Here is a 27,280-nt window from a genome sequence, read left to right as displayed (position 1 = left end):
CCATGGGTGTATTCAAAACATAGAAATTGATCTGATTATATGGATGATTTTTTTCTCTAGTCTCAGCTGAAATGTATGATCTGAAACTGCCATGATTTGTATTCTTGCTGTTAAATGTTTTTTTTTTACTATCAATGCAGGGAATTCCCCCTATTTCTCTGACTATTAATAGGCCCTGTTTGTCCTAATTTTACTGTTGTCTGAAATAAAAATTCTGTTCGTGTATGGTGTACAGTTAGTTCAAAAAAGTTTGCCATCCAAACTATTCATGGGAATGATATGAAATTTGGTTAGCCTCTTATGCATATTGATTGGTAATGTTTATGCAGAACTAATAAGGTCACACATCAACTTCCAAATTATCAGTTATCTATATATATTACTGTTAAACCTACTGATGCCAAAGGACTGGGGTATATTGTCCCGTTGAACAATTTCTTATTGTTCATGCTTGAGGTATGATCTGTGATCTGTTAAGTGTGTATTGCTGCATATGGCATTCATTGTTGATTTGTTATAATCTTTCAAAAATACATTAAGGAGGTAGACATAGGGTAACTGACACAACCCTTACAAATCATCGGAACGTTTGTATTCAGCATTTTACATCAATGTCATATAAGCATCAAAGTAATTTTGATTAATTTCATTCTATGTCAAATGAAAGCTTGATAGCTTTTGGTGAAGTTGAATATGATACAAACATATCACTGTCTTCATGAGTTATGTCCCTTACCTTAGATGTACCTCCTTAAACGAGTTGAATGAAAAAACCTTTAATATGGAACTAGAGATGTATAATTTTGTTAAGTTTTTATTTGTATTGATATACTTGTTATTTATCTGTATCTTTGTGTGCTCGTTTTGTGCTTTCATGCTTGTTCATTATACTAGTATGTATTTGTTCCAGAAGTATCTTATTCCAACAGAACCAGTGTACCATATTCCCACAGAACCTGTTTGTCACTAACTTGTGTCATTCAGTGAAACCTGACTAAACCTAACCAATGTATTGACGACTTTGCTTTCATTAAACAGCTTTGGGGTTTGAATGGGTATATACTTATATGAAATACAAAAATATCAATCATATATATTACAAATTTTGATATGCTATGTCTGTATTTAAAGGAGTAACATCTCATCAGCAGCATTAGATACAGATGTATAAGGTCTAACTCCAAAAAATAATTGTATACAAGAAGTACTGAACAACCCATACTATTGAAATAGGAAGTCAGCCAAACCCATCACCGATAGGTCCACCATGTTTGATACAAGGAATGAAGCCTCAGTGTAAATTATGGCTTTGACATCATACCCAATTTATTTGATGTTTGTTTAAGAAGTTTTTCTGGTTTATTCAGGTTTTAGTCTGGCGTCTTAATTTTTTTTCAGGGTTTGGTTTAGACAGGTTTCATTCTACATGTATTTAATCTCTCCTTCTACATGTATTTAATCTCTCCATGGAGATGTTTTGTTTGATTAAGAAAATATGTAAATGTAAGTGTATGAAATTTTCTTGTCGTTTTTACTAACTGCACTTAATGCTGAATCATCAGAAACAAAATCAGCCCCACACTAGTAGATCTCAGACTCAAGTGTTTCAGAATTCTGACTAATCAATCATTTTTTGTAGCCTTAAAATTGATGTTTTCATTGTGTATTTATCTTGTGTTTTTAAACAAAGCACATAAATTTATGGTCCAAGATCTGTAAGGTTTCACAGGTTCATATTTGCAAAATTTATTGTAATGAATACATGCAGCACATGTTTTTTAACATTCTAAAATTTTTGGTCTTTATCACCAAATGTTTTCCTTGTTCAAGAGTAAAATAACCAGTGGTTGTGAAGTAGCAATGCCTGCCATAAGGTTTGTATGAGTGGATCGTGTGGCATTTGCTTTTTCTGAGGCATTGAAAGCATTAATATTTTAAAGAGTTAGTCTCTATAAGAATCAAGCAATGGGTCAATCATTATATAATAAATCCCACCATTTTGAAAATTAAATTTTACTATTTGCACCATTAGAACCAAAGAAAACAGTCAAGATTTGCCATATCACTTTGGTAAATTGAGTTATAAATTCATTGAAATGCTTTGAAAGGTATATTTTAAGGGCAGATAACTCACTCAAAAATCTCTCTTAACATTAAATTGAAAAAAAAAATTCCAATAGAGAAATCATCTTTGAGTGAAATTATGCTGTTAGATTGATGGTTTTTTGACATGCATGTTCCTGATTTTTTTTCGTTTTGTCGGATTCTTACACAAACTTACAATTAAGCTTTGTGTTTCTTTATGTTCATCAAATTATTATGTTTGACATTTATTTCAAGGTTTATTTTATTTATTCCTTTCTACATTTTTTTAATCTTCCAATTCAATGGTACATTTTTCTGAAACTTGTTCTGTAATCTTCATCAAAATGAGGTTTGATTTAAAATAAAACCGATTTAATCCATTTGAAAGGTCAATGTTTGGTTAATTTTATAGTAATAAATTCAAAATTAAAATTGTGATATCTATAGGGGGCATGTTGAGGACAGGAGATTGGTGTATGATGAAAATGGAAGTTAGCACCATTAAAAACCATGTAGTTACACATTAAGAGTATTGACAATATATTTGTATCTAAAATTTAATCGGTTTGTAGCAACGATAGATTTGTTTCAATATAAGAAGGTATAACATGAAAATCATCATTATAATGGCATCAGTACATTCCCAAATTTATCAACGTACTCTGTTGGAAAACCATGACACTGAGTATTTATTTTTACAACTTGTCAGTAAATCAGTAATCAGACTATGATGATGTTTATCACTAGTCATTGTCAGTAATATTCAATTAAGACGTATACCCTTTTAAAACCAACTTTAGTATGTACTAGCGTCATTAATTTTCTTTTGTCTTGTCATTTTTTTTTTCTGTAATGATGAAATTTGTTATGTACATACACTATTCAATTGAATTAATTTCACTAAAACAAAATTATTCAATTTCAACGAAGATTTAATTTAAGCGAAATTTTGTTACTGTTATTTTTTTTCATGAAAATATTAAGGTGAAATAATCAGCCGTTTTTTTGTGGAATCGACATTCGGTTGGAAGATCAGATTTCCTTAGCTTTAATGTATGTAAAAATTGTTTCACTTATGAATACAATTTTATGGTCTTGAAATAATTTGGGAAAAGGAATTTGCACAATGCTAAAATCTATAAATTCAATAATTAGCTTTTGCTGACATTAACGTATAGTTCCTAGCTATTAAGAAAAAGATATCAAGAGGAACAGTTGAATATTGTATATGCAAGTAACAAGAGAATTGAGTAGCTAGGCTATTCCTGGAGTATAGAATATTATATTATACATGTTACTGTTGTTTTTAGACAACTTTGTTTAAATATATGTCACAAACATCATTCTTTTTTATTTTATTTATTATCAACGGTACCATGATAGAAAAAAAGAACAGATATGGTAAAACGCAATAAATGCACTAGCGTATAACCTAAAAACAAAATAGCAAATACTTCTAGCGTTCATCAAGTCTAAACTCGCCTTAAAGTAAGCTCTGAGAGACATCGACAACAGAAGTGGTCAGGTCCTTGGTAACAACGATTACACTTCTTAAAAATAAATCTAAGAATTGAAAAACCAATATCTCCTGTCTGCGGTGGGGTTTTGTAAAACCCTAACATGACCCCTTTTAATGTAAGGTCAACATGAAATGCAACGATATACAGACACAATAAAATCCAGATGATAAATACATCGTATTCTCTCCATGGAGTACCTCAATATACAAAATATAGATGGCCAGAATAGCAAATGAATAAACATTGTCCCATTAATTTTGCTACTCATGAAGTTTGCTGATTCTCCTTGTCTATTTATGGAGAATAATATATCATGTTATTTGTGTTAATGCTGCTTTAAGATAATTTTGTTTTTATAGATTTATTATCCATCATATGATAGACTAAACAAAGAGGTGCAAAAGACCAAATACTGTGAAAGTACTTAAATTCGTGGATACCAATTTTCGTGGATTCTTGAATTGGTTTGAATTTTTTCAGTGTACACATCAATGGGAATCTCTTATTCGTTGGGAACCAAATTTCATGGTTTGGTCTACCCACGAAAACCACGAAAATTGGTACCCCACGAACAATACTACTTTCACAGTAGTGATTTTATTCCTAAGTTCCCTGGTTCATTCAAACTCCTTGATTCAAGATGAAGTTTTGAGGAACAAAAAGTAAAAGTCTTGTTTTTTTGCTACCAACAAAAGTGACAAGCCAAGTATATATAGGGAAATTAACACTAGTTTTCAACATTTTACCTTGCGTTAATAGGAAGACAATTTAGACTCGGGCTAAAATGACCCTGAAATGTTAAGGGTGGAAAGGGTAGCATGAAACATGTATATTATTTAATTTATTATTATTATTATTTTGTCTATCTGGATGTTCTAACTTAAGCTAAATTGCTAAATTATGTTTTCTCATGAAACACAAAAACAAATTTAAAAATGGCTTACTTTTTCCGAGTAAATCCAGAAAACAAGAGTTGATCTATGTTTAGTTTATATAATACCAGATATAATGATAAAGAATAGCATGTTTTCATTGTTAAGATAGCTACATCATAACGCTCATTGAGTGTTCATACCATAAGGTTATGATAGCTACACCATAACGCTCATTGGGTGTTCATACCATAAGGTTATGAAGTGATTACTTAACTCTTGTGAAATTGCAACCTTGTTCCAAAAGCTTATTTGTATAAAGTTGAGCAAAGGTACAAAGCCATATATCGCACGCTTGGCACAAAAGTTTATTTGTATTCCAAACCATACACTGCAACCTTGTCCCTAAAGCTTATTTGTATTGCGGGGAACACGATAAAAATATCCATGTATCGCAACCTTGTCATAAAAGCTTACTTTTTATGGAGATGAGCATGTTACAAAACCATGAAGCCTCGACAGACGCTGTCACCCGTGTTCAAGCTGTGCACTACATGTTACACCATCAAAAGGCAGGATACATTCATATGTTAACAAATAATGTATGCAGAAAACCACACCAGGATCATTTGTCATGGTCGTGCCGAATACACGTTAATCGACCAAGAAATGAATGCTGGTATAAGATCATTCAAACATTGATTGGACTGGAAATCTGATCATGTCTTGTATTACTTTCCATTTTAATTTTGTTTGACTTATAGGTAGAACGGTACTTTTTATATCCCATAGGCGACAATTGTAAAACTTTAGAAAACATCACCAGGAGCTATAATCTAACTTTGTTCCAGTCTTCCATATCTTCATTTCACTAACTAAAATTGTGAGCAAAGTCACAGCGTAGCCGTCTCGTTTCTTTGGTATTTTAAGCAGAATGATGATGTTTGGGGTTAAAAGCGCTCCCTTTTCTGCTAATGGCACATAAACGTTAAACAAAATCATTATATTAATATAAAATGGTTTTCAAAAAATATAACGAAATTTTTTTAAAATATAATAATGTTAGATTCTGGATTTAATAAAACATTTTGGGTATCAGCACAATTTATCCAATCACAGTGTCCGGAAGTATTTACTTGAGTAGAGTACACGAAAGGTAAACCTAAAATAATGAGAAATAGTACCGTTCTACCTAAATAGTCTGTTGAATCTAAGTACCTACCATCGGAAGTCAAAGCTAACGGTCGAATTTTAAAAAAAGTTTTCTGTACTTCCTAACAAATTCAATTACGTACTACCATAATGTAAATGTGTACCTGAATTTCTATACATGTTGTCAGACATAAATGATTCGTAATGGAAGAATATCATAACACCTAAGGAAAATGTAAACATTACCTCAGATGTTGGTACCTGGTACATTCAAATGAAATCAAACAAAACTGAATTAAAGATATACAACTGCATGGTACATAGGTTATTATGTTCTGCTAAAACATCATTACCTTCTTATTCTATACCACTAGGAGATTGAATAATCAAAATGTAACCACAAGTACCGAAGAACCCCACGATTTAACCAATTGTTTCCTTGCATAAGTTTGGTATCCAGCGATTTCGACATGCGTATATTTTTCATTATTCACGATAACTATCATGTTTATTGTATTCTTAATCATCCCTTTTTTCTCCAAGATATTTTAAATATTCCTAATCCTCGGATTTATATTCCAAAATATTAGTGATGTCAAATAACATTAACGCCACTAGAAAAATGTGTTGCGATGTTTTTGCGGGAGAAAGCCCTAGAATACAGAATTCATTTTTCATCTGAATGATAGAAATTTATTTCACAGATAACATTTGATTATTCAATGCTATCTACATAACAAAACATTTTATTATTTACTGTACAAAATCTCAAATCCGTCAGCAGACTAGTGCCCATGCTTCATGATTAGAACACCCTTCTGTGAACGGCTGAATGCCCGGAATAACAACTGCTGTCCATGGTAACTAACAAACTGCCTTCATATTGTATCTGTGTCCACTTCAGCCTCTTCGAAAGCGTAATCTGGATCCACTGAAAAAAAAGACTAAATAGTTAAGAAGTTACATGGGCACATGTACACAGCTAAATGTGCAACGCATCGTATGAATCAACATATGATTCTTATCCCCTACTTGCTGAACTCGGGATGCAACCATATTTTATCCTGTTTTTGCAGAAGTCTCTCTAATCGATATTCGGACTTGGGTGCAGAAAAAAGAGGTAACTCGAATGAAAATGGAATTCATTTGTATCCAGGGTAATGAAAATTTATGGCAGGGTCGGTAGAACAAGAAATTCCCTTTTGACTTTCGAGATTTTCTAAAGTATCGTCGATATCGGATGGAAACCTTACGTGTTCCGAATAGATACCTGCTCTAAAGTGAGATAAATGTTGACAAAGTGATGGTCCGCAAGTCGGGAATATGTGGTACTTTTGGATGTGTGGACTTTGTTAATAAAGCATCATTGTCATAGCAACATGTACTGTTGTATGATACGGTTCAGCCCTTTCCACTATTGTGCTGGTAAACCATGTACAGCACATTTTTGTACACACATAAGATAAGCTGTTGTAAATGATATATGCAAGTAGCGTTTATTTTGAAAAAAAGTAAGATCAGTATGATGATAATTTTGAATGTCATTATTTTTATTTGCTGTATGCTAAACGGGATATATAGTTATTTGTAATTTTAAATTAATTTTATTACAGTGGTTCCATCCAGTTTATTTTTTTTTTATTTTTTTATTTTTTTATTTTTTTTTGTATCGAAAACAATATAAAACACTTATTCAGTAATTACATGTTATACCAATTGAAACGTACATACCTCTTCTCTCAATAAGACTAAGTTTCAATTCCTTACGCATAAGTATATAAACTATTGAAGTATAACCATTTTTTTCAGCGTACACCAAGGCCGTGTTTCCATAAATATCACATTTTCTAATATCACATCCACTTTCTACAAGAAATTTTACAAATTTTTCCCGTTCTAATTCCTTTCCTGATTTGCTTCGATTTCTGCATGTTGCAATGAGCGGTGTACATCCATATAAATTCCGACAATCAAGTCGGTCTGATACCAAAGTCATTGCTTGCTCGTAGTTGTCTTTCTTGATAGCATCAAACAGAGATGCCACAGAGTCTAAATCGGCGCCTTTTGTTGAGGATGATCCCATCATTTACCTTTGAATTAGATCCTCTCCTATATTGTGTATACTATCAGTCGATAAGAAACTTATCCTAAAATATCTTTAAAAAGAATTGGTTGAACGATTCCTTTCTTATTTTTGCTTAAAAATTGGTAAATATATCGAAGACATTCAGCTGAAAGATTATTATAATATCTTGTCATGTACTATGCTTCCAAAAGGTTGCTCTTATATATTATTCTATTTTTTTCGTTTTGACACCTGAAATTTCAAAACAGCGTTTATATAAACAATTTCTGTCACTGAGATCAACAATGTAACATTAACGTGATGACAATTTACTCATTCAAAATTACTCCCAGATTGACTCATGGAACTTAATCTAGCAAAATAACACTTACAATCCCAATCATCGAAGGGATCTGGTAAAATAACTGACAAACTAGATACCCACTACTTTTACAGAAATTCTCATTTGTTTCGCCTTACTTAAAACCACGTGATGCGCCTTTCTTAGACTATCCACAAATGCTAATTGAAGCAATCAATAGTACAATCAAGCTGATAAATACCATCCTTATAGATGTCAACGAACTATCAAACTGTCCAAAACCCCCCTACAGGTATAAATATAGTAATTATTCATGAAGTCAAGAGACCGCTCCTTTTTTGGGAGAGCCATCTGTCATGAAGAGAAAGGCAAAAAAGCCATGGGATTGAATAATATATTTTTTCAATTTAATAGAATTTGAAAGATATTTCAGAATGTGCCTGTTCTTTATTTAACTTTTCAATTCTTTTTTTATATCACATAATTTTGAACAGGGTGGGGGCTAGGTTCAAAAGTTAGCACATTTTCTAACTGTAGGTAAACAAGCCATGAAAATGGCATCATATGCCGCATGACCCTATGTTTTGAAAGTTGCAAGATACAACTTGGCTTATGAACCTTAACGAGTGATACATAAAACTGCTTGATTTCTATGGGTTTATTCACATTGGGCATCACTTAAAACATGGGTTTGCATTGGAAGCAATGAGAGTGTTTTACTGAATTTATTCTTATAGCGAATTCAATAATATGTTAGCATTTGAAAACAAATTCCCAACAACGGTGATTTAGAAAAATTCAATTTATAACTTTAGAATTACTCAGAGTCTGGCAGAATGTGATTTATTGTACAAATATGAACCTGTTAATATGGGACAATTGGCTCAGACAAGTCGTCCCGACTCATGACGTCACGCAACTTATAATAAGGGAAACACTGTTGATAAAACCTTTCTAGATTGCACGTTGATAATGTTGACGTAATTTTCATTTAAGGCCATTTGACGTTAATTTAACGTTAAATAGCGTGATTTTAAAGTTACGTTAACGTGAAAAATATTTGGTTGTGTATAACCCTCATAGCCTGGGATATCTGCTCAATCTTGATAACAACAACATTGACATTTTAAAAACGTTTAACACAGTTATGGCAAGGAAAACAAATTTAAAACCATTCACAGAAAATTAAAAAAAAAATATAACTAAAAAAACACAAACTCAAATAAGTTTTTTTTTATTACTGAAACGTTTTCTTTGTTCAATACAATATCTGATTTAATGTAAAAAAATAATATTCATAAATGTATTTTTTGTAGTACTACAATCAAAATGCAGCCAATTCGATTTTAACCGATTTTTTTTCAACTTCAGATGTTTAATAAACTAATCGATCGTTACAACTGGATTTTTTTTATATTTGAAATATTGCAAACTTTCTTTGGAGGATAATCTTGAAAAAATATTAGAACTTTACATTAAAAGTTATCATCATTATTTATCTTGATTATTACTAATACTTAGTAGAAATAGGAAATAGGTCTGCCTATCTTAAAAAAACTTTCCATTATACTGTTTTGGCAATTTATTTTATGCACATATTTTTTCAAGTTTGATTTCACTATAGCAAAATCATTACATATCAAAGAAGTAATGTTTTCAGTGAAGTTTGTTTTATTTCTTTGCATTGTAAATACTGCAAACGTTTGTTGTGTGACAATATTTTAAAGTGAAAATTTCAGCATTTTTCCGAAGAATCGGAACTCGTTTGAAATATCAAATTCCAAATGCATGTAATGATTGTAAAAAATAAAAATGTTCTATGTGGTATCTTCGGGACCACTGAATATATGTATATGCAAGTAACAAGATGATTTAGTAGCTAGGCTATTCCTGTAGTATAGAACGTTATATTTTATATATTAATGTTATTTTAGACAATTTTGTTTAAATATATGTCACAAACATTGATCCAGTTTTATTTATTTATTATCAACAATAACATGAGAGAACGAAGAACGTATATTGTAAAAGACAACAAATGCACCAACGTTAACCTAAATACAAAACAGTAATTATTTAAGGAATATATTAAACCTTTTTGGTCTATCAAGAAATAATCTCAATCACGTGGTGCATATTAAATAACTGCTTTCAAGTGTTCACCTACTATGCAGGTTATTTAATGTGCATGACGAAATAGAGGCTATTGCAAAAAGACCAAAATTATAACAGTCATTCCTTATAATTCAATTTAAGTATCACAATTCATTGTACAAATCAACAAGAATGACCCAAGAATTATTTTACTCCTGAAAGAGTAATCAAGGGAACCAAGGTTATAGCGGTAATGAAAAAGAATGTAATCCAAGGACAAAGACCAGACATGGAAAACAGACATACACAACAAAGAACATAAAGAAACTAAAATCATACATACAAAGTAACAAAAGCAAATGAGCAATTCGGACTCCACTAAAAACTGGAAGCATGGACCAGGTGCACCGGTAGGGTAAGCGTCTTCTAAGTTCCTTGATTCATTCACACTCACCTAAGCTATTACTGCGGCCTATACAGCCCTTGAATGGTATAACCTTCTCATATTCACCACAGACCATCTCCCAATTCCCCATAGAGAATTTCCCATTTACCATGGGAAAATCTCCACCAACCATAGTAAACCTATGGAATGCCGCAACTGTCTTTTGTTGATGGTTTTGTATATACGCAGTACATTTCTCGTTATACACAGTACATTTTATGGTATACATAGTGTATATCACATTATACGTGGTCATGGACTCATTATACGCGGTGCATATAACTTCATGTGCAGTATAATTGTAATTATACGTGGTGCGTTTTTCATTATATGCAGTACAAAACTAGGTATGGGCAGTACTTTTTACATTATACGTGGTACATATATCGTTATACGCAGTGCATTTTGCAATATACGTTGTACATTTCATGTTATAGTTATCATGTTAATTAGTTATCTAATTAAAATCAATTATATATATACACAAATTTAACACATACGATGGCATAAATATACAAATTTAATCCAACTTCCATACGGGGGAGGTTAAACGGAACAGCCGTTATTTTGGCTACGCCTAAGGAAATGTTTGTCACAAAAATGAGTGTATTTGTCTTGTTAAAAAAGAAATACTTCGTGGAGGGGGTAGTTTTGTACTCTGTACTTTGACATTTATATTCGCATTTAACACCTCGTGGAAGATTGATAACTATACGGCAAAAAAATTTGTGTTTCTCACTAAAAGCAAAGGAAAAAGGGTAGGTAGTGAAATTACATTCTATTAATTGGGAAACAATCTAGACTTTAAAGGTGCTTGAGCCAAAACTGCCATAACATGTTTAGCAAGAAACAGACATCATTTAAATATTCCGGTAATATTAAAATATAAACTAAGGTACATGAAAAACTATTCTATTGGGTGTTGACCGTACTATTTTGGAGTGATGACTTTAATATTTTTGTAAAATAACCATGTTCCAACCATTGATTCGTAAGAAATTGAGTACCGTGAAAACTCCGAGTTGTTTTGACAGGCTCTCTTAAATGGCACCAGATTATTGTAAACAATCACATCATTTTAAGGTGCGACAGATGAAAGTCTTTACAAATCTGACAAGAGTTGATTCATGCATTTCAAAAACCCACTAATTTTACTATCAGAAACAGTCACTGGCTATATAACCATTTTAGATAAAAATTATATAGATTGTGTTTGAAATTTGCATTTTGCAAGTGTTATCATTCTTGATTTGGTAGATTTGAGTAGTAGATGAAAGCAAAGTTTTCTAAAACATACAATATATATACAGAAAGGACATTCATTATTGATACCCAGAGCATATGTAGACTAAATAACTGTCGATTATTTCGTGGACTTGAGTAAGAGATGAAATAATAAGATAGGAGATGTGCCATGGTTGTCAAGCAGACACTCATCCACTAAAAGCCAAGCAACGAACAGTTAAACGTCTACAGATCACCATATGGTCTTCAATGATGGGCAAAACCCATACCATAGAAGAAACTGTAAAAGGTCCCAAATTCAATTAAGTGAAACAATTCATAAAAGAGGAAAAATTACCTTATCAATAGAAAACTTGGTTTTCTAAAACAAAAAGATATGTGTACAGAAAGAACATACCTAGAGCATATGTATACAATACAAAACGCGTTAGTTCGGTGTGTTTTTTTGCACTCAGAATCACTGCTACAATGGGCAGTGTCTGAATTTTAATATAGATTGGAACATAAATTGTCACGCTTAACAAATACTGCATGTATAAAATATCAAAACCACAACAGACTTATATTAATTTGGCATACATATCAAACTCTTCCGTACTACATGTATCATACCATGCATCGTATATGAAGTTATAACCCTAGATTTATCCTGCAAGGACGAAAGTTTGGATTTGTCACGTACTGATATGCTGATATAAAGTCTTGCTGGCCGAGTGGTCTAGGGCGCTGTACTTTATGCACGCGATATTGCCATAGCTGACACAGCGGTACAAGTAGGGAACGACCAAAATATCTTTATTAATTTCACAGTTCTAACATCGTTGGGATTTGTTCAGACCCATATATGCTTACGTTATCATCCCTGTATCAATTTGATCCAATAGAGCAGTGTAGCGAATAGAGTGGTCACATTCTGAGACGTATGTACAATTTGATTTTTTGTGACTTGTATTTTTAATTTGCATCCTGTATGAAACTTCAACCCTAGATTTATCATACGAGGAGGAATGACCCAACCAGCGGAAGCCACAATTTATATAGAAATTTTATCAAATTCAATGTCCAAAAGTGTTTCGGTTTAGACAATGAGTCTTTAATACCAACAATATATGGCTATTCAAGTACCATACAATGTAAGAATCAGGCAATGGGTGGCGCAGCATTGTTTTCTATTTGGATGTTTTTTGCCTCGTATATATTTAGCACATCAAGACAACACCTTGAAACATATTCAAATTTTTCGTTAAGCATCAGTGATGTAGATTAATTCTGAACTGCTTACATACTGAAAAAGTACGGGAAAATTATTCCACCATTTTTCCATAGTGTATTCAATTCAACTAAAGTTGGTCTATCAATATCTTAATCCTTACCATGTGGAACAGTATATATACGACCTCTGACCTTTCACTTACGACTGTAATGAACAATTACCCCTGGCGAGCACTACATCCGATAAAAAATTACCATTTTCAGGCAACAGACCCATTTTCCGCGCATTCCCACCGACCCTCCCATCACCTCCTCACTCCGTCCACCACACCCCGTGATCACCTACCTTTAACTTATCAGCATCAGCACCATGATGCAACTAATTTGCATATAATTTGCATAAGTTTGCAAATTACCTAAATTTAGACATACTTTTCAAACAATTCATCATGGTGAGTGTTAAAAAGGCAAACTGTACAAACACGTGGTGTTATTCATGGAGATTATGAGGTATAATTTCTTGGCGAATGCAATTGAATCTCTGTGGCCTTTTTTCCATATGCACACCGTATCCACATTTTGCCTGAATATAAGGTAGAGAAGTATATACTTAACAAGTTTGGTATGTTTACGAACGACACGTCTATCCTTTGTATTAGATTTCGAAATCGATAATTGTTTCAATATTTAGAATACATACATTTAAGATGCATACATATTATCTATGTGTGTAGGATTTTTTTGTACATAAATGAACACCCCTATTTATTTGATTAAAATAAAAATAACAATTCTTGTAGCTTATATACTTTTTAGTTAACCCATTGCGTAATTAGTCGACATGAGAAATGTTCGAATTCCAACATTATACAAATACATAGCTTGATTTGTAAGCAATATGCAATACTAAAGACATACAAGTTGTATATAGGGTATGGTTAAGACGATTAGGGCAACCTTCAAACACGTACTCTTAATTCTAAATGATAACTATTATGTCATAATATTTTACATACAAGCCTATCAATCAGAGGTGTTAAGCGGACGACAACCATGGAGGACAGAGAAAAGAAAACGTTAAAGTAAAATGCCATTGTACTATTACTATGATTAATATTACCAACACGATTATGTATGAGACCTGCTGAGAAATTCTGTGCGTTATAATTATGGGAGTTAAACACCATTCCAAAGCGTTCAATTCAAACCCATTTTTTGAATAATGCACCTTGTGAATAATCCCTAGACATCTTTAGAAATTTCAAAAGTCTAGCGTCATAAGGGTATTGTCTTTTGCCTTTATATATGACATTTATAAATATGTGCTACAGTTTTACACTAGTACCTACATCTGTTCAAAGTGCCGTGAAACAACTGAAAATAAAATGCAAAATAAAGAAACTGGCATTTTTTCAGTGCAAATATCACATTTTCTTAGAATTAAAATAGCTTAATTTTGTGTCACCAAAATCTTGCACAAAGAGGAGTAAGTTGGAAAGGAAGTTTTGCAATTTGAAAAACCACGAAATACCGCACTAAATACTTCTTCTATATTATATATAGAAATAAAGCTGTTTTAATTTTAAAAAGGACGTAACCATTTCCGTTTGAGGCAAATCAGTATGTACCAAAAGTAAGAAATTCGAGGTTTGAGGTTAAAATTTGTTCAAAATACATGTATATCATTATTTTTACATCAACAGATTTTAATATTAAATAAATTGTAAATCGGCATACATAAATTCCTTTCAGCTGACAACAACAAAATAAGAAATTTATCACCCTGTGACTTCAATTAATATGACTATATCCACTGAAAACCTTTCTGGATTAAAGTGCATTCGTATTAGCAGTTTTAAAAATCATTCATTGATACGTCTCCTTGAAATGACACTCCGAGATTTATTAGAAAAGTTCTACACAAAGAATACCTAATAAATAAATGACTGATGAAAAAACATTTCAAAGCCTTATGTTACCGATGTGAACTGGTTCAAAGGGTCTTGATCATAAAGGCCATAAATAATTCTTCTTGAATGAAACACCTGTTTTTTTTATAAACGTATTAGTACCTAGTTCATGATATTGTTGCCAAATTTGACGGAAATCAGTCGAGCAATTGGTTTTTATCTCTCGGTCTTATTCACTGTGATCTCTGTCATCTTTCGTAAGTTATAGAGTTATGAACGTATAGTCGAAATGTTATGATGAATATGATCAGTTTGATGAAGGATAACGACGAACTTGAAAAAAAAACATAAAGGAACATTTACACAGTACAGAGCACCAAGACATTGTATTTTAATTCTTATTATTAGTGATATCTCATATTCAGTTCAATATATGCCATTTAATGTTATTTGCACCATATTATCAAATCGCACAATATAAAGATATTTGAGTAAAAGGTATAACATCACGAATTACATCTGTTATTTAAAATAACATCCAACATAAGCCTACTTTCTTTTACGAGTGATAAAAACCACTAACTTACAATCTATTAAAACGAAAGTTACTTTGCTTTAAACTATTTAAAAGCGGATTATTATCTAACGATAGAATATAATAGTATAGTACGAATTCATAGATGTCTAATAATTGCTATGTTTTACATGTATATATACGTTTACATATCTTCCCTGAATCAATTTGATCCGATGGAGCAGTGTAGCGAATAGAGTGGTCACATTAAATTGTACAATAATGAACGTTTTCCTCGTGCAATAATCCCAGAGTGTGAATGATATTGCAAGATAAATCAACTTTTGTCATATTTCAGCTCTTTTAGATTTTTGTATTAAAAAGGAAATTTTACTAAAAAAAAATGTGCAAAGTATCGTTGGGTACAAACCTTGAATTCTACTTGAACATCCATACAGTAGGTCCATGAAAACTTGACATTTAGTGGTCGCTACCTCAGAGTTACAGCAGACTTCAGTATTTGTGTCGATCATAGAAAAGTGCGTTCTTAAGTCATATAGGATAATGACTTTCGGTGCTAATTTTACATCTTGTTTATAACAAAATTTGTTACTGCTTACCAGTCTATCCTTACTACACTTTGTTTATGATGTGCCATTTCAAATCGATTGATTATCAATTTAAATAATATCAAAATAAATTTATTGTGTTATAAACATATCTACACAGGGAACTCAATACGTCAATAGTGTCATCGCTTCAAAGTTTGTTAAAGTATTTGTAGTCGGTAATTCGAGTAAAATAAATGGTTAACGCACTCTGCATATTCTGAAAGTATTTAGCAGGAGTTTTATGGAACAAAAAGGAAAGCAAGTAACCCAATCAATCAATTTCAAGTTTCGTTATATAGATGATGTATCGTCTCTGAATAATGATCACTTCAAAGCTTTTTACTTTTGACAGACCTATTTCAATAACTTGACATCAAAGGGACAAATTATACACCGTCCTCTGCGTCAAACGAAGCTCTTTATTTATGTTTGATATTTAATAATACGATATGTTAGTTATCGAAAGCCGCTAGATTACCTGCATAGAACATCGATATCCACTGATCAATGGCAAACAAACAAGATGACTTTCTTATTGTAAACTTTCCCTTACCTTGTTGCAATATACAAACTTCCCAGACTATTGAGTCTACATTTCACAGCTGATCCGTTACTGCTGTGAATGTGATCTGTATACTATCTAATTAGAGTGTGTATACTGTCAAATAAACTTTTTCGACTGGTTTTTCAGCCTTTGTTAATATCAGAACTACAGAAGGTTTATTGGCGTCGTCACAATTTGCATGACTGCTGTGCAGGTTCTGTGAAGACAAGATATCTTCAGTTCTTGCTGAATTAACAATCCGCAAACTTAATGCTTATCGGATTTTAATCACTTGCAGTGTAACGGGTACCAAAAGCGTACCTTTCTAAAACATCGATGCTCCTGGATTTCTTGTTTGATTTCGATTATTCTACATTGTTGATGTGGATCGTCTCTGGTTTCCTTTTCCACGTTACCATAACGTCTTTGTTCATTGATTTTGATGTCTGTCTCTGAATTGTCTTTCGGGTTTTTTGTGCTTTAACAGACCGAGGGTAAGGGACACAACTCTTAAAAACCATTGGAACGTTTGTATTCAACATTTTACATCAATTTCATGTAAGCATCAAAGTAACTTGTATTGATTTCATTCTATTTCAAATGAAAGCCTGATAGGCTTTGATGAAATAGAAATATGATACAAACATAGCACTGATTTCAAGGATATGTCCTTAACCCTAAGTCCTCCACCTTAATTAGTATTGTTTGTCGATTTACAAACAAAAAAAAAGAAATATATGTAGTATATATAGATCATGTTATCAAATACAAGAAGTATATTTACTTTCTTCTCTTTGTAAATAAAGTTATAATAAACAGTTATTCAGTTATTGTAGAATCATACTGCTGTTTATGTAGGATCAAAGGAAACCACAGTTAAAATGAACTAATAAATTTGAAAGTCAGGTGACATTCCAAACAACAAATATGGAGACAAAATATGATAAAACATTGTGCAATCTAAATATACGTACTGGACATAACAATGATGATTTCCTCTTGGTATTTGGGAAGTAGACAAAGTGCATCGGTAGAGTACTAAGCAACCTTTTATCAGTCCGGTAATTTATTCACACGTAGCATGTAAGTGTTATTAATTTTAAAGGCATGACAACGACAATTTATGCTAGTAATAATCCAGAAATTTTATTGTAAGTTTTGAGTTAAGATAAGAACAGAAATGATAAATTTGACGTTGTGTTTTAGATATCGATCTCTTGATAGTAGATAACGAATGCATAAAATGTCTTATGCTGGGAGCGATAGAATGCAATAGAATGTATATAAATATTAACTAATTATTCTTTACACAATTAATTTTTAAATTTCACATTTTTAACAGAATCATACAAAGAAAACATTTTATCATGAAAATATTTTTAAGTGAATGACCTTGGTACTTAGTTCATATTAGTAATCTATGAAGGAAAAACTAATGGAGGAATGCGTTAAAATTGTGGTCAAATCGTCTTAACAGTGATTACTTCGATAGGTTTGTACTTTACTAAAAAAATATTTAAAACCATTTTTTTTTCATGTTTAAAATATTTTGAATACATTATGTAATGATAATTTCCTCAAACGTTTGTACTTGATAACTTGCTACAATGAAAAAAATACAAAATAATCCATATAACTTATTTTAGTTAAATTGAGCTTTTTATCAAATAGATTTATCAAGAAAGATTAAAAATTAATACCTCAACAGATCTTGAGAATTCCTTTTTCATTCATTTTTACGAGATTTTAAAGCTCAAACAGTAGTTGACCCTTAAAATTAATAATAGCTCCCATGATAATGATCTGGTTCTATGTTTAAGTATTCTTTCTAGCGCATAAATATCAAAGAAAGATCTATATTTATTTAATTCTTGAGTAGAGGAAGTCTTATTTACTATTAAAAGACTATCATAACAACAAACATATTGGTGATTCACGTTACAAGTGTAATTGTTAAAACAGATTATGACCCTGTACGATACAACGTGTCTCTCTGGGATTTAAACGTTTCGATTCTGGCTGATAAAAGTAACTACTGTTAAGCTTTCTCTGTTATATCACTCTAGTGAAGTGGGAGTTAGTATTTCAATTGTTTGTAGATGGATTTTACGTACTCCGTTATTTTTGTAGTGAAAATATTTTTTATAGAATGTTTTATTTTTAGTGATATTGTATAAATTTGCCATTTAATGTTCTTTTCGGGATATTGTGCTCTACAAAGAAGTTTAGATTGAAGTTGCTATACGTTTTGATAATAGAAAACTACAAGGTAAGAAATATAAATTAATTTGCTTGCTTAACAATTGTTTAGAAAATATAAGGTCAGTCATTACATTCTTTTTATTAATTTATGTGCTTTTAAGTAGCTGTCTTGGTAAGAATCTTGCAAAATCTGAAAAATGTGATACACCCCAAAAAAAAAGGCTATATATTTTTATTTTTGTAATTAAGTTGTTTTATGGGTCTATACTATGAAATGTGTAATTATTCATTCTAATCTGCCGCCTCTTTGGAGATAATCAACACTGAAAATCCAATAGATTGTATTGTATTTGGGTGTCATTTACTGAGTTATCTCCCTTAATTTTGAAATCTACAGTGCAAGCTATATAATTTTCATTTCCTAAGAACACGGGTTATATGAAAAACTGAATGTTAATTTCTGTTTACTATGGAAATTCAAACAAAATATAAAGAACAAAAAAATATGTAGGCTCTTTACCCATGAATGTATGTCTGTATGCTGTTTTAGTAAAATAACAGTTACCCATTATATTGCAACATGCAATTTTATTTTACTTAAGGTAGTAGACCTAGGGTAAGGGGTATAACTTTTACAAGTCATTGGAACGTTTGTATTCACCATTTTACATCAATCTCATGGAAGTGTCAAGTAACTTGGACTGATTACATTCTGTTTCAAATGAAAGCTTGAAAGGCTTTGGTGAAATTAAAGTTGCTTTACAGGTGTATATGATGAAATGTATAATAATTCAATCCCATCTGTCTGCTCTTTGGAGTTAATCAACATGGAACATTCAATAGTTTCTATTGCTTTTTAGCGTCATTTACAGACTTATCTCCCTGAACTTTAAATTTTGCAATACATTATATATACTTTTATCTCCTATGAACTAGGGTTTTATGAAAAGCCACATGTTAGTTTCAGTTTACTATGACATTTTGAACAAAACATCAAAAATAAAAATGTGTAGGCTTTCAAATTATGAATCACAATTTGCATAATTCTTATGGAGAGTGCTACTTAATTAACTGCTTTATATGAATTTTAATGTATCAAACAAAAAAATTGTCACCTTTATCTAAATTTGAATTTAATGCTGATGACCATTACCGTCTTCTATCCAAAGAACAAATCTGATTTGATCTATAAATTTTCCTATCTTTGAAGATATGTCATTTCTAACATTATTTTTAAAGTATATTTTAGTACTATAGTATTAAAAATTGTAGAATTTTAAAACTGTTTTAATTACAGTCAACCATATTGGCATAGTTCTCCAGACTTCGGCCCACATTGTTACATTACGTGGGTCCACATTGTTACATGTCGTCGGTCCAAATTGTATTCAGCGCGAATTATTACTATTTTGAACTAAAGTGCTACATCTTTGGTTCAAGTAATTAAATTGTCATCTTGTAAAACGAATGTTCAAAATCGTTTCCCACATATGTAATGAGAAGAAATGAGATTTGTTACAGCATAATAACCTACCAATCATGTCTTTTGTTTGATAATTTTCCCACTTTAAAATGCAATGCTCGTTTAGTTAACATTTTTAACAAATGACAACTCAGCATTACTGCAAAACCTCATTAACCAGGAGTTATATAATCAGACAACAGTTATCATAACATTTCTTCATCTTTATTAGTAGTACTTAAACATAAAAAAAGCAATCTTAAGAATCAAGTTTATCTTGTGAATGAGAATGTAAGCTTCGGGTGATGGAATATAAGTAGTAGCATAAGATATAGGGTTTCCAGAACATCTGAATAACTTAAAAAGTGACGATAATGTATTAACTGATTATATTGTATTACTATACAGACAGCAGTATTTCATCGAATGTTCCCAATGTAATACATTTCGATAAAATTGACACTGTGAAATATATTCGGTAATTTCTCTCTCGGACTTTCTCCCGCCAAACTCGTTAAAGCTAGGCGTTTTTCAGCACTCGTGATGATATTTTGGTTATTCACTTTATACAATTAATTATCCTATTATGAATATCAATGTATAAATCTGAGTTTTCAGAAGCTATTGTTTAATTAATGTAATTGTTACATACATGTATGACATGAACAGATAATAACATCTATGGAAATTCAAATTAAAGCAATGTCTAGAACAAATGCAATAAGCATACAGAAGAAGTTTTTTTTCTAATGGGCAAAATAGATAGACTACACTTTTTCTGTGTATTTTCTACTTGTATGGGAAGTTCGATAATTGAGTTGAGGATCAGGGCCCGCTTTCATAAAGAATCGCTAACTGAGATTTTCCATTAGATACCTTAATATTCAAGATTTGAGGAAAAACACAGAACTTAGGGAAATTCTCAACCTGGCATTTTATATCCTGAAACTCAGGCCAAGTTTTGTAAAAAAAAAAAGGATGGAAGATAGGCAAATATGGTTATGTATTAAAAATCTGAATACGGTTGGGGATAAAAAAATATATATATATGAAAAGAGAATATAATTCAGAGAATGATAAAGACTGAGTTTGGGGTGTAGAATATTGTTAAGTGACGAAAAATCTGTACTGAATGATGAAAAAGTGGTCATTGATGGAGGATGGGGATATAGAAAAAGTATTGTGTGGAAGATAAAAGTGGGGAATTGCGCATTGGGGATCTGGGACGAAAAAAAAAGGTTTAATGATGTATAATCTGGATGGGTGGAAAAAGGGCCAGCAATGGGTACCGGAGAGTAGGAATAGAGAATACTGATCGGTTGGCTGATAAGGGTGGAGGATTACGAAAAATTGCGAAAAGAGGCTTTGTGATTGAGAATAGTGATGGAGTTGTAGTATGAGAAATACAGAGAATGCATAGGGACATAGTTTAGAAATTAAAAGTGGAGTGAATAGAAGAGTGAATTAACTCTTTGGGAATGAAATTGAGATTTTTGGTATGATTAAGGCTTTTGAATGGAGAATAAAGTTTGAGAATGAAGATCTAAATGTGAATTTATTTTTTTTATCTTGTAATTCTGAAGTATTCGATTCTAATGCTGCTGAATGAGAAATTACTCTTTGATACACATGTACAGCTTACCAAAGTTTATCATATTACATTTTTCTATGATTTGTATTCTTATTTTGGAAAATGTCCGAGCATTTCGAAAGGTATATCTGCATTGGTCAGTAAGGAAAAACGTCTGACACTGTGGGGAGCTTTGAATTTGTTTTCGTGTTAACGCAAATCTGAAACCTTTTTTATGATCTGCCTGTTGAACTAACCAGTATTCATACCATTGCACATATCATTCAGTTCCTAAAATATAAGGATGTAGACGTCTGAAATAACACAGAGATAAATTTAGTTAACGATTAAAGCAGGTTTTCAGATCGTTGGAAAGTAAATTAACTAAGACAATGCTTTTCTTAACCTTGAAAATCAGAAATCAGAGGCAGTTTAATTGAACTTGTTTTAAAATTCGTTTGATAATGTTCCTATATACAATACATGTTTCTACAGTTTATCTTAGGTGTAAAAGCTTACGCTTTTAATTTATCAGGATATTTTTTTCTTAACACTCAACATTACATAATAGTAAGAACAAAACAACAGAATAGAAGTTGATGGGAATTTAGACCAATCTGGTGTCAACGACGTGCTATATACATGTATGTAGATCCTCTGAAACATGAATGGCTCAACATCCTTTCGGAAGTGACGTAATTCGGAAATATACAGTTAAGAAGTTTCACGAAGAGGCACAACCTCGGAAAGTCTTGCATAGTCCCATAGGTCGAAACATCAGTGATAATTAAGCAAGGAGCGGTGAATTATCAACAAAGTCAAATGATAATTGAGTAAAATTAGCCCCATCCCTCGAAAGTAAAGACTGAAACCATGTTATACCTGATAGGATAAAAATTAGAAAGTTCAGACGATATTTCTTTCATTATTACGTATGACCTCTAAACTTTCCATTTCATAATTTCTTGTCAAATCAAGTATTTAATTTTGAGTTACTCACATCCTCCATTATGCTAGGATTAAACTGAGCACAGTAAAGTACTTTTCTTTATGAGAATTAGGTAACGGGTGGCAAATCATTATTCTCAATTCAGGCATTCAGTCATTTTTGCATAAAATACATGTTCATTTTCCATTGCTAATATAGGGAAAAAATTTGTTTTGATTTTAAGAATTCGTTGGCTGCATGTAATAATTTAATCTTTTTACATCATGTAGATTTCATGTTTGCTATTAAGATACACTTATTATTATGAAACATATTTGGTTACAGGTTTGTTTATAATCATAATTGTCAATCCTAAAAAAAATCACACTTTAAGCTTTAACAAAGTAATCGTCTACTCTTAATTGCAGAAAATCTCACATTTAGCAATATTTTTAGGGTTCTAGAGATTCATTCGCCTCCATATTAAACAATTTTAGAATTTGTTCATTCATACAAGTATTCTTTTGAAACTTAATTTATATTCAGGCAATTTAATAATTAAATCAAACTACAGATAAGATCAGTTCTAACTTCTCGTGGGAACGGTCTGAAGTCCCGGCACTAAAACAGTTTTAAAAGTAAAAGTATCGTAGAACAGTTCTAGAGTTCTACGAGAATAGTTATGTTAATAGAGCCGGCTCTACTGCTAGAACTATCTGAAGAACTGGTTCCAGAACTGTTATAAATCTGTCAACAGTTCCAGACCAGTATTGTGAGATCTCATCTGTACACGGAAATATCCTATAACATATTTACCTATAGTTCCCTGCAAATTTGCCTAAATGCACTGTACAAGTTTTCCACTTCTACTAACAGCCAATCAAAACTTTATTACATTGTATCATTATATGAACAAGTTTTTGTTTTTTGTTTTTGTCGGAAAATCAGAAACATGCAGGTCATAAACCCACTGATCTGATAATATAATTTCACTGAAGGGTGCTTTCTCTATTTGAAAATAGCATTAATTGATCTCTGCATCATTGAATTTGCTAAAAATTTCTTTTAATATAAATAATACAAAATTGAGGTTTTTGACATAGTTAATGCATTTCAATGAAATTGTAATTTAATTTAGTAAAGTGTTATAGAAAATTTTTGGTTTTGGTTTTTTTGGTAATATTAAAGATGCTGTCTCTTTCTTGATTCTTAAACGGACCTGTACATAAGGTGATGACACAGAGGTTAATATTTGTGTCTACATTTTTATTACACTGCAGCTAAGGTGTTATTTGCCTTTTACATGCAAACTTTTATTGCATAAAAATTAATAATGGACCAAATAAATATATTTCATCATAACTTTTATTTCTTGATGGATTAAACACTCTAATTACGGTTGTCAATGACCTACTTACATTTTAGACAATCTGGTGATGGTTATCAATATCGAGCAGATTTCATATATTATAAGCAAGACTGTCAAAACTCCTAAAAATGCGTTTCACTTGAAGTGAACTCCCCTATTCAAAATATACTTTTAATTTGTGCGCTCTGACAGAGGAACATTTTATGATAATTTTTTTGTTACATTATTGTGCTTTGTTATAAATTTTTCTAACATAGATTGTTGATTTGACAAGTAATTTTTCCAGAAATTGTAAATAACACGGTCAATATGATTGGGTGTTTTACAATGTAACCGTGTTTCTCCCATTGCCTGATTCTAACAGTGGAACTGTAAAATTTATATTTACTAGGGGCGGATTCATTAGTCTTTTTGTCATATAATTCCATATTGAATTGTACTTACACTTCTTTACCGTTGGGTGCTCCACTGCCATCAATATAAGTAATCCCGAATTAGATAACATCTTTGTTTAGTTCCAGATCTCGTTCTGACCTGGAAAACAGCTGAAAATATTTATGCTTAGATAATCAAATTTTGGGGGACTATCAACGTTTGTTCAGATACCACAAAGTGGTTGATTCAGCGATAATCATCCCAAAATTGTTTATATTGAATACAGTGGTCCATGTTTTATAACAATCTTAAAGTGTATAAACGTACAAGTTACTAGAAAAAATCAGACAAAAAATCTAACCCTTTGCTTCTTTTTGAAATTCACATGGCCTCTCAGTCGTTTATGTATACAACTATATAACTGTGTAATATATAAGAGGTTAGCTTTTCAACATGCAGGGGAAAACCAACGGAAACACATTTCTGTAACGTATCAAAACAGCATGATGATTATCACTGACGAGCTTTCGCATATTGCTAATTCACAAATATTGTAAGCAAAAAAAAAAAAAACATATTTCGACACCATAAAGCATCGACGTAAAGACTTATAGCATACAGTTGTCAAAATGAAATCGAGACGATATGAAGTATGCAATATATATCAAAAGATACCTTTAAGTCTGCCAAACCTTAAGGTCTGATACCGGTAGTGTTAATTTGTTAACACATGTCCGGAAAAACAACTTTCATCGATATTAACTGAAATGCAGATGGATGAACTAGCTTAGTCAAAAACCATCTAAGATTCATCTTGATGTCTGTAAATTGCTAATTGCTGGAGCATTGAGAGATAGTGATCTTTGGTGTGCAATAAAGATATACTTGAAAGACAAAAAAAGGATAGTAATTATACATAATTACCTACTCCTGGGGTGCCAAATGGGTTAACTATCAGTATGATAACTACTATTACATAATGTTGGTGTTTATGCTATTATGCTGGTTATACAGTTTTGTTGACTACAAATTGTTCTTGAAATTACGAAAATATGATTTCAACGTACATAGATTTTGTCACGTATTTCTATGTAATGAAATCACAAATTGAACAAAGTTGATATTTCAAGGTACGTCAGACAATGGAAATTTTGAATCTTTTCTTATTAATAAAAAAATTGACATTGAGAAAAAAAAAACATATTTTGCAGCAAAACCAACCAATTGCGAGTTTGTAATCATAAAGTTAAGGAAAAGCATAACAATATGTTTACAATTAATTTATACGCGCTGACCTTTCTAAAATCTTCGAAATACACGATGTTGTTTTCACTGTCTTAGAATTCCACCTTTCGTTTCCTATGGCACGTTGAATTTTTATACTTTGGGGCGGACATTTTGAAATCGAATTTTTAAAGGTTTAACACTGCATTCATGAATTGCTTTCAAATATTGCTTCTGTTTCAATTCCATAGATTCGTTATCACAGAATAGTCAAATAAATAAAAAAACCTTTGTAGTTCCCTGTATTACGTGGAAGAACTTGTCAAGTCTAAGAATTAAGTCACACAGCATGAAATTTTGTTATTATGTGCATGGAGTTGGTTAAGCATATACAATCTGAACATGATGGAGATGTTCCTGCCGAGAACATTATCCAAATCAATCAGATCACGTTTTTTTTTTTAGATTTTTTTTGGTTTTTTTTTTTTTTTGGTTTTTTTTTGTGGTTTTGCGTTAAAAATAACAAACGTTTACACAGTATAATTGCCCGGCTATGCGATAAATGAACTTCAGACGTTTAGTTTGGTTTCTCATAGACAGTGGTTTAGACATGATTTGTTTTTATTAAGTAGCACTCCAGCTAAGAATCATGCAATATGTGATACATGGTTTGAAAGCCTACATATTTTTATTTTTGATATTTTGTTTAAAATGCTTTAGTAAGCAGAAATTAACATTTAGTTTTTCATATAACCCATGCTCATAGGAGATACAACTTTTATAGAATGCACTGTAGAATTCGAAAGTAAGGGAGATAACTCTGAAAATGACACTCAAATACAATAGAATCTATTGGATTTTCAATGTTGATTATCTCCTAAGAGCAGGTAGATTTGAATGAATAAGTACCCATTTCATAGTATAGACCCATAAAACGATTTAATAACACAAATAAAAATATGTTACCTTTTTTTTTTTGGTGTATAACGCTTTCCAGATTATGCATGATCTTACAAAGACAGCTACTTAAATTATATGTAGTTGGGGAAACAGTAAAACTATTTCATTTCATTTATATATAGATATTTTAGATACGTTTGCAAATAAAATGCGGTCATTGACTGCATAGCTAAACTGAATTAATGATTTGAATAGGAATAGGTTTATTGAAACTGTTCGCCTGAAAATGGCCATTTTATATACTACGTCAGGCTTTTGCCTGCACTTAGTTTTTTTTATTTTATTTATTTATTTATTTATTTATTTAAGATTAAATACATCCAGGAGAGGCATAAATGATGTTCTAAAACGCTATCTCCGCGGAGCTTCGGGGGAGGAGGCTTCGTCCCCTGGACCCCATACCAGGGCTCCTCTGACCCCCTGCCGTAATTTTGCCTACACTTCAATTTGTAGCTACGCGCCTGTACATAATACAATTATGAGTAAGAAACTTTGTACTGAAAGCTTGGGGATTTTTGTAATTGAGTTTAATCATTTGCAGAAGATTTGCATCTTTTTTTGCATTTTATGTTTTAACCATTTTTTTTAGCTTTCATGCA

General features: G+C 31.6%; 2 protein-coding genes and 1 long non-coding RNA gene across 3 annotated transcripts in view; 1 reads left to right on the top strand and 2 right to left on the bottom strand.

Moving 5' to 3' along the window:
- Positions 1-4,056: 4,056 nt before the first annotated feature.
- LOC148605763 (uncharacterized) lies at positions 4,057-16,075 on the bottom strand. Its single transcript, XM_088547730.1, has 3 exons — positions 15,867-16,075; positions 7,361-7,946; positions 4,057-6,560 (listed from the first exon to the last, which is right to left on the bottom strand). The coding sequence occupies exons 2-3, from the start codon at positions 7,713-7,715 to the stop codon at positions 6,508-6,510; spliced, it is 408 nt and encodes a 135-aa protein (XP_088403856.1). The 5' UTR covers positions 7,716-7,946; positions 15,867-16,075; the 3' UTR covers positions 4,057-6,507.
- A 2,465-nt stretch (positions 16,076-18,540) lies between these two features.
- LOC148605761 (periostin-like) overlaps positions 18,541-27,280 on the top strand; it is a 38,799-nt gene continuing 30,059 nt past the window's right edge. Inside the window, exon 1 of the mRNA XM_088548249.1 lies at positions 18,541-18,860. The gene's annotated coding sequence lies outside the window, so the exon portion shown is untranslated. The remainder of the gene's footprint in view (positions 18,861-27,280) is intronic.
- Positions 20,899-25,322, bottom strand: LOC148605762 (uncharacterized). The gene is made up of 3 exons (XR_015915962.1): positions 25,173-25,322; positions 24,567-24,667; positions 20,899-22,116 (listed from the first exon to the last, which is right to left on the bottom strand). It is a non-coding gene; the product is annotated as an uncharacterized LOC148605762 (long non-coding RNA).

The sequence above is a fragment of the Perna viridis genome, chromosome 10 (genome assembly GCF_037379345.1).
Source record: "Perna viridis isolate PV_CMFRI_1.1 ecotype Kerala chromosome 10, ASM3737934v1, whole genome shotgun sequence".
Taxonomy (NCBI): domain Eukaryota; kingdom Metazoa; phylum Mollusca; class Bivalvia; order Mytilida; family Mytilidae; genus Perna; species Perna viridis.
The sequence above is the reverse complement of the archived record's forward strand: the minus strand, read 5'-3'. Positions and strand labels throughout refer to the sequence as shown.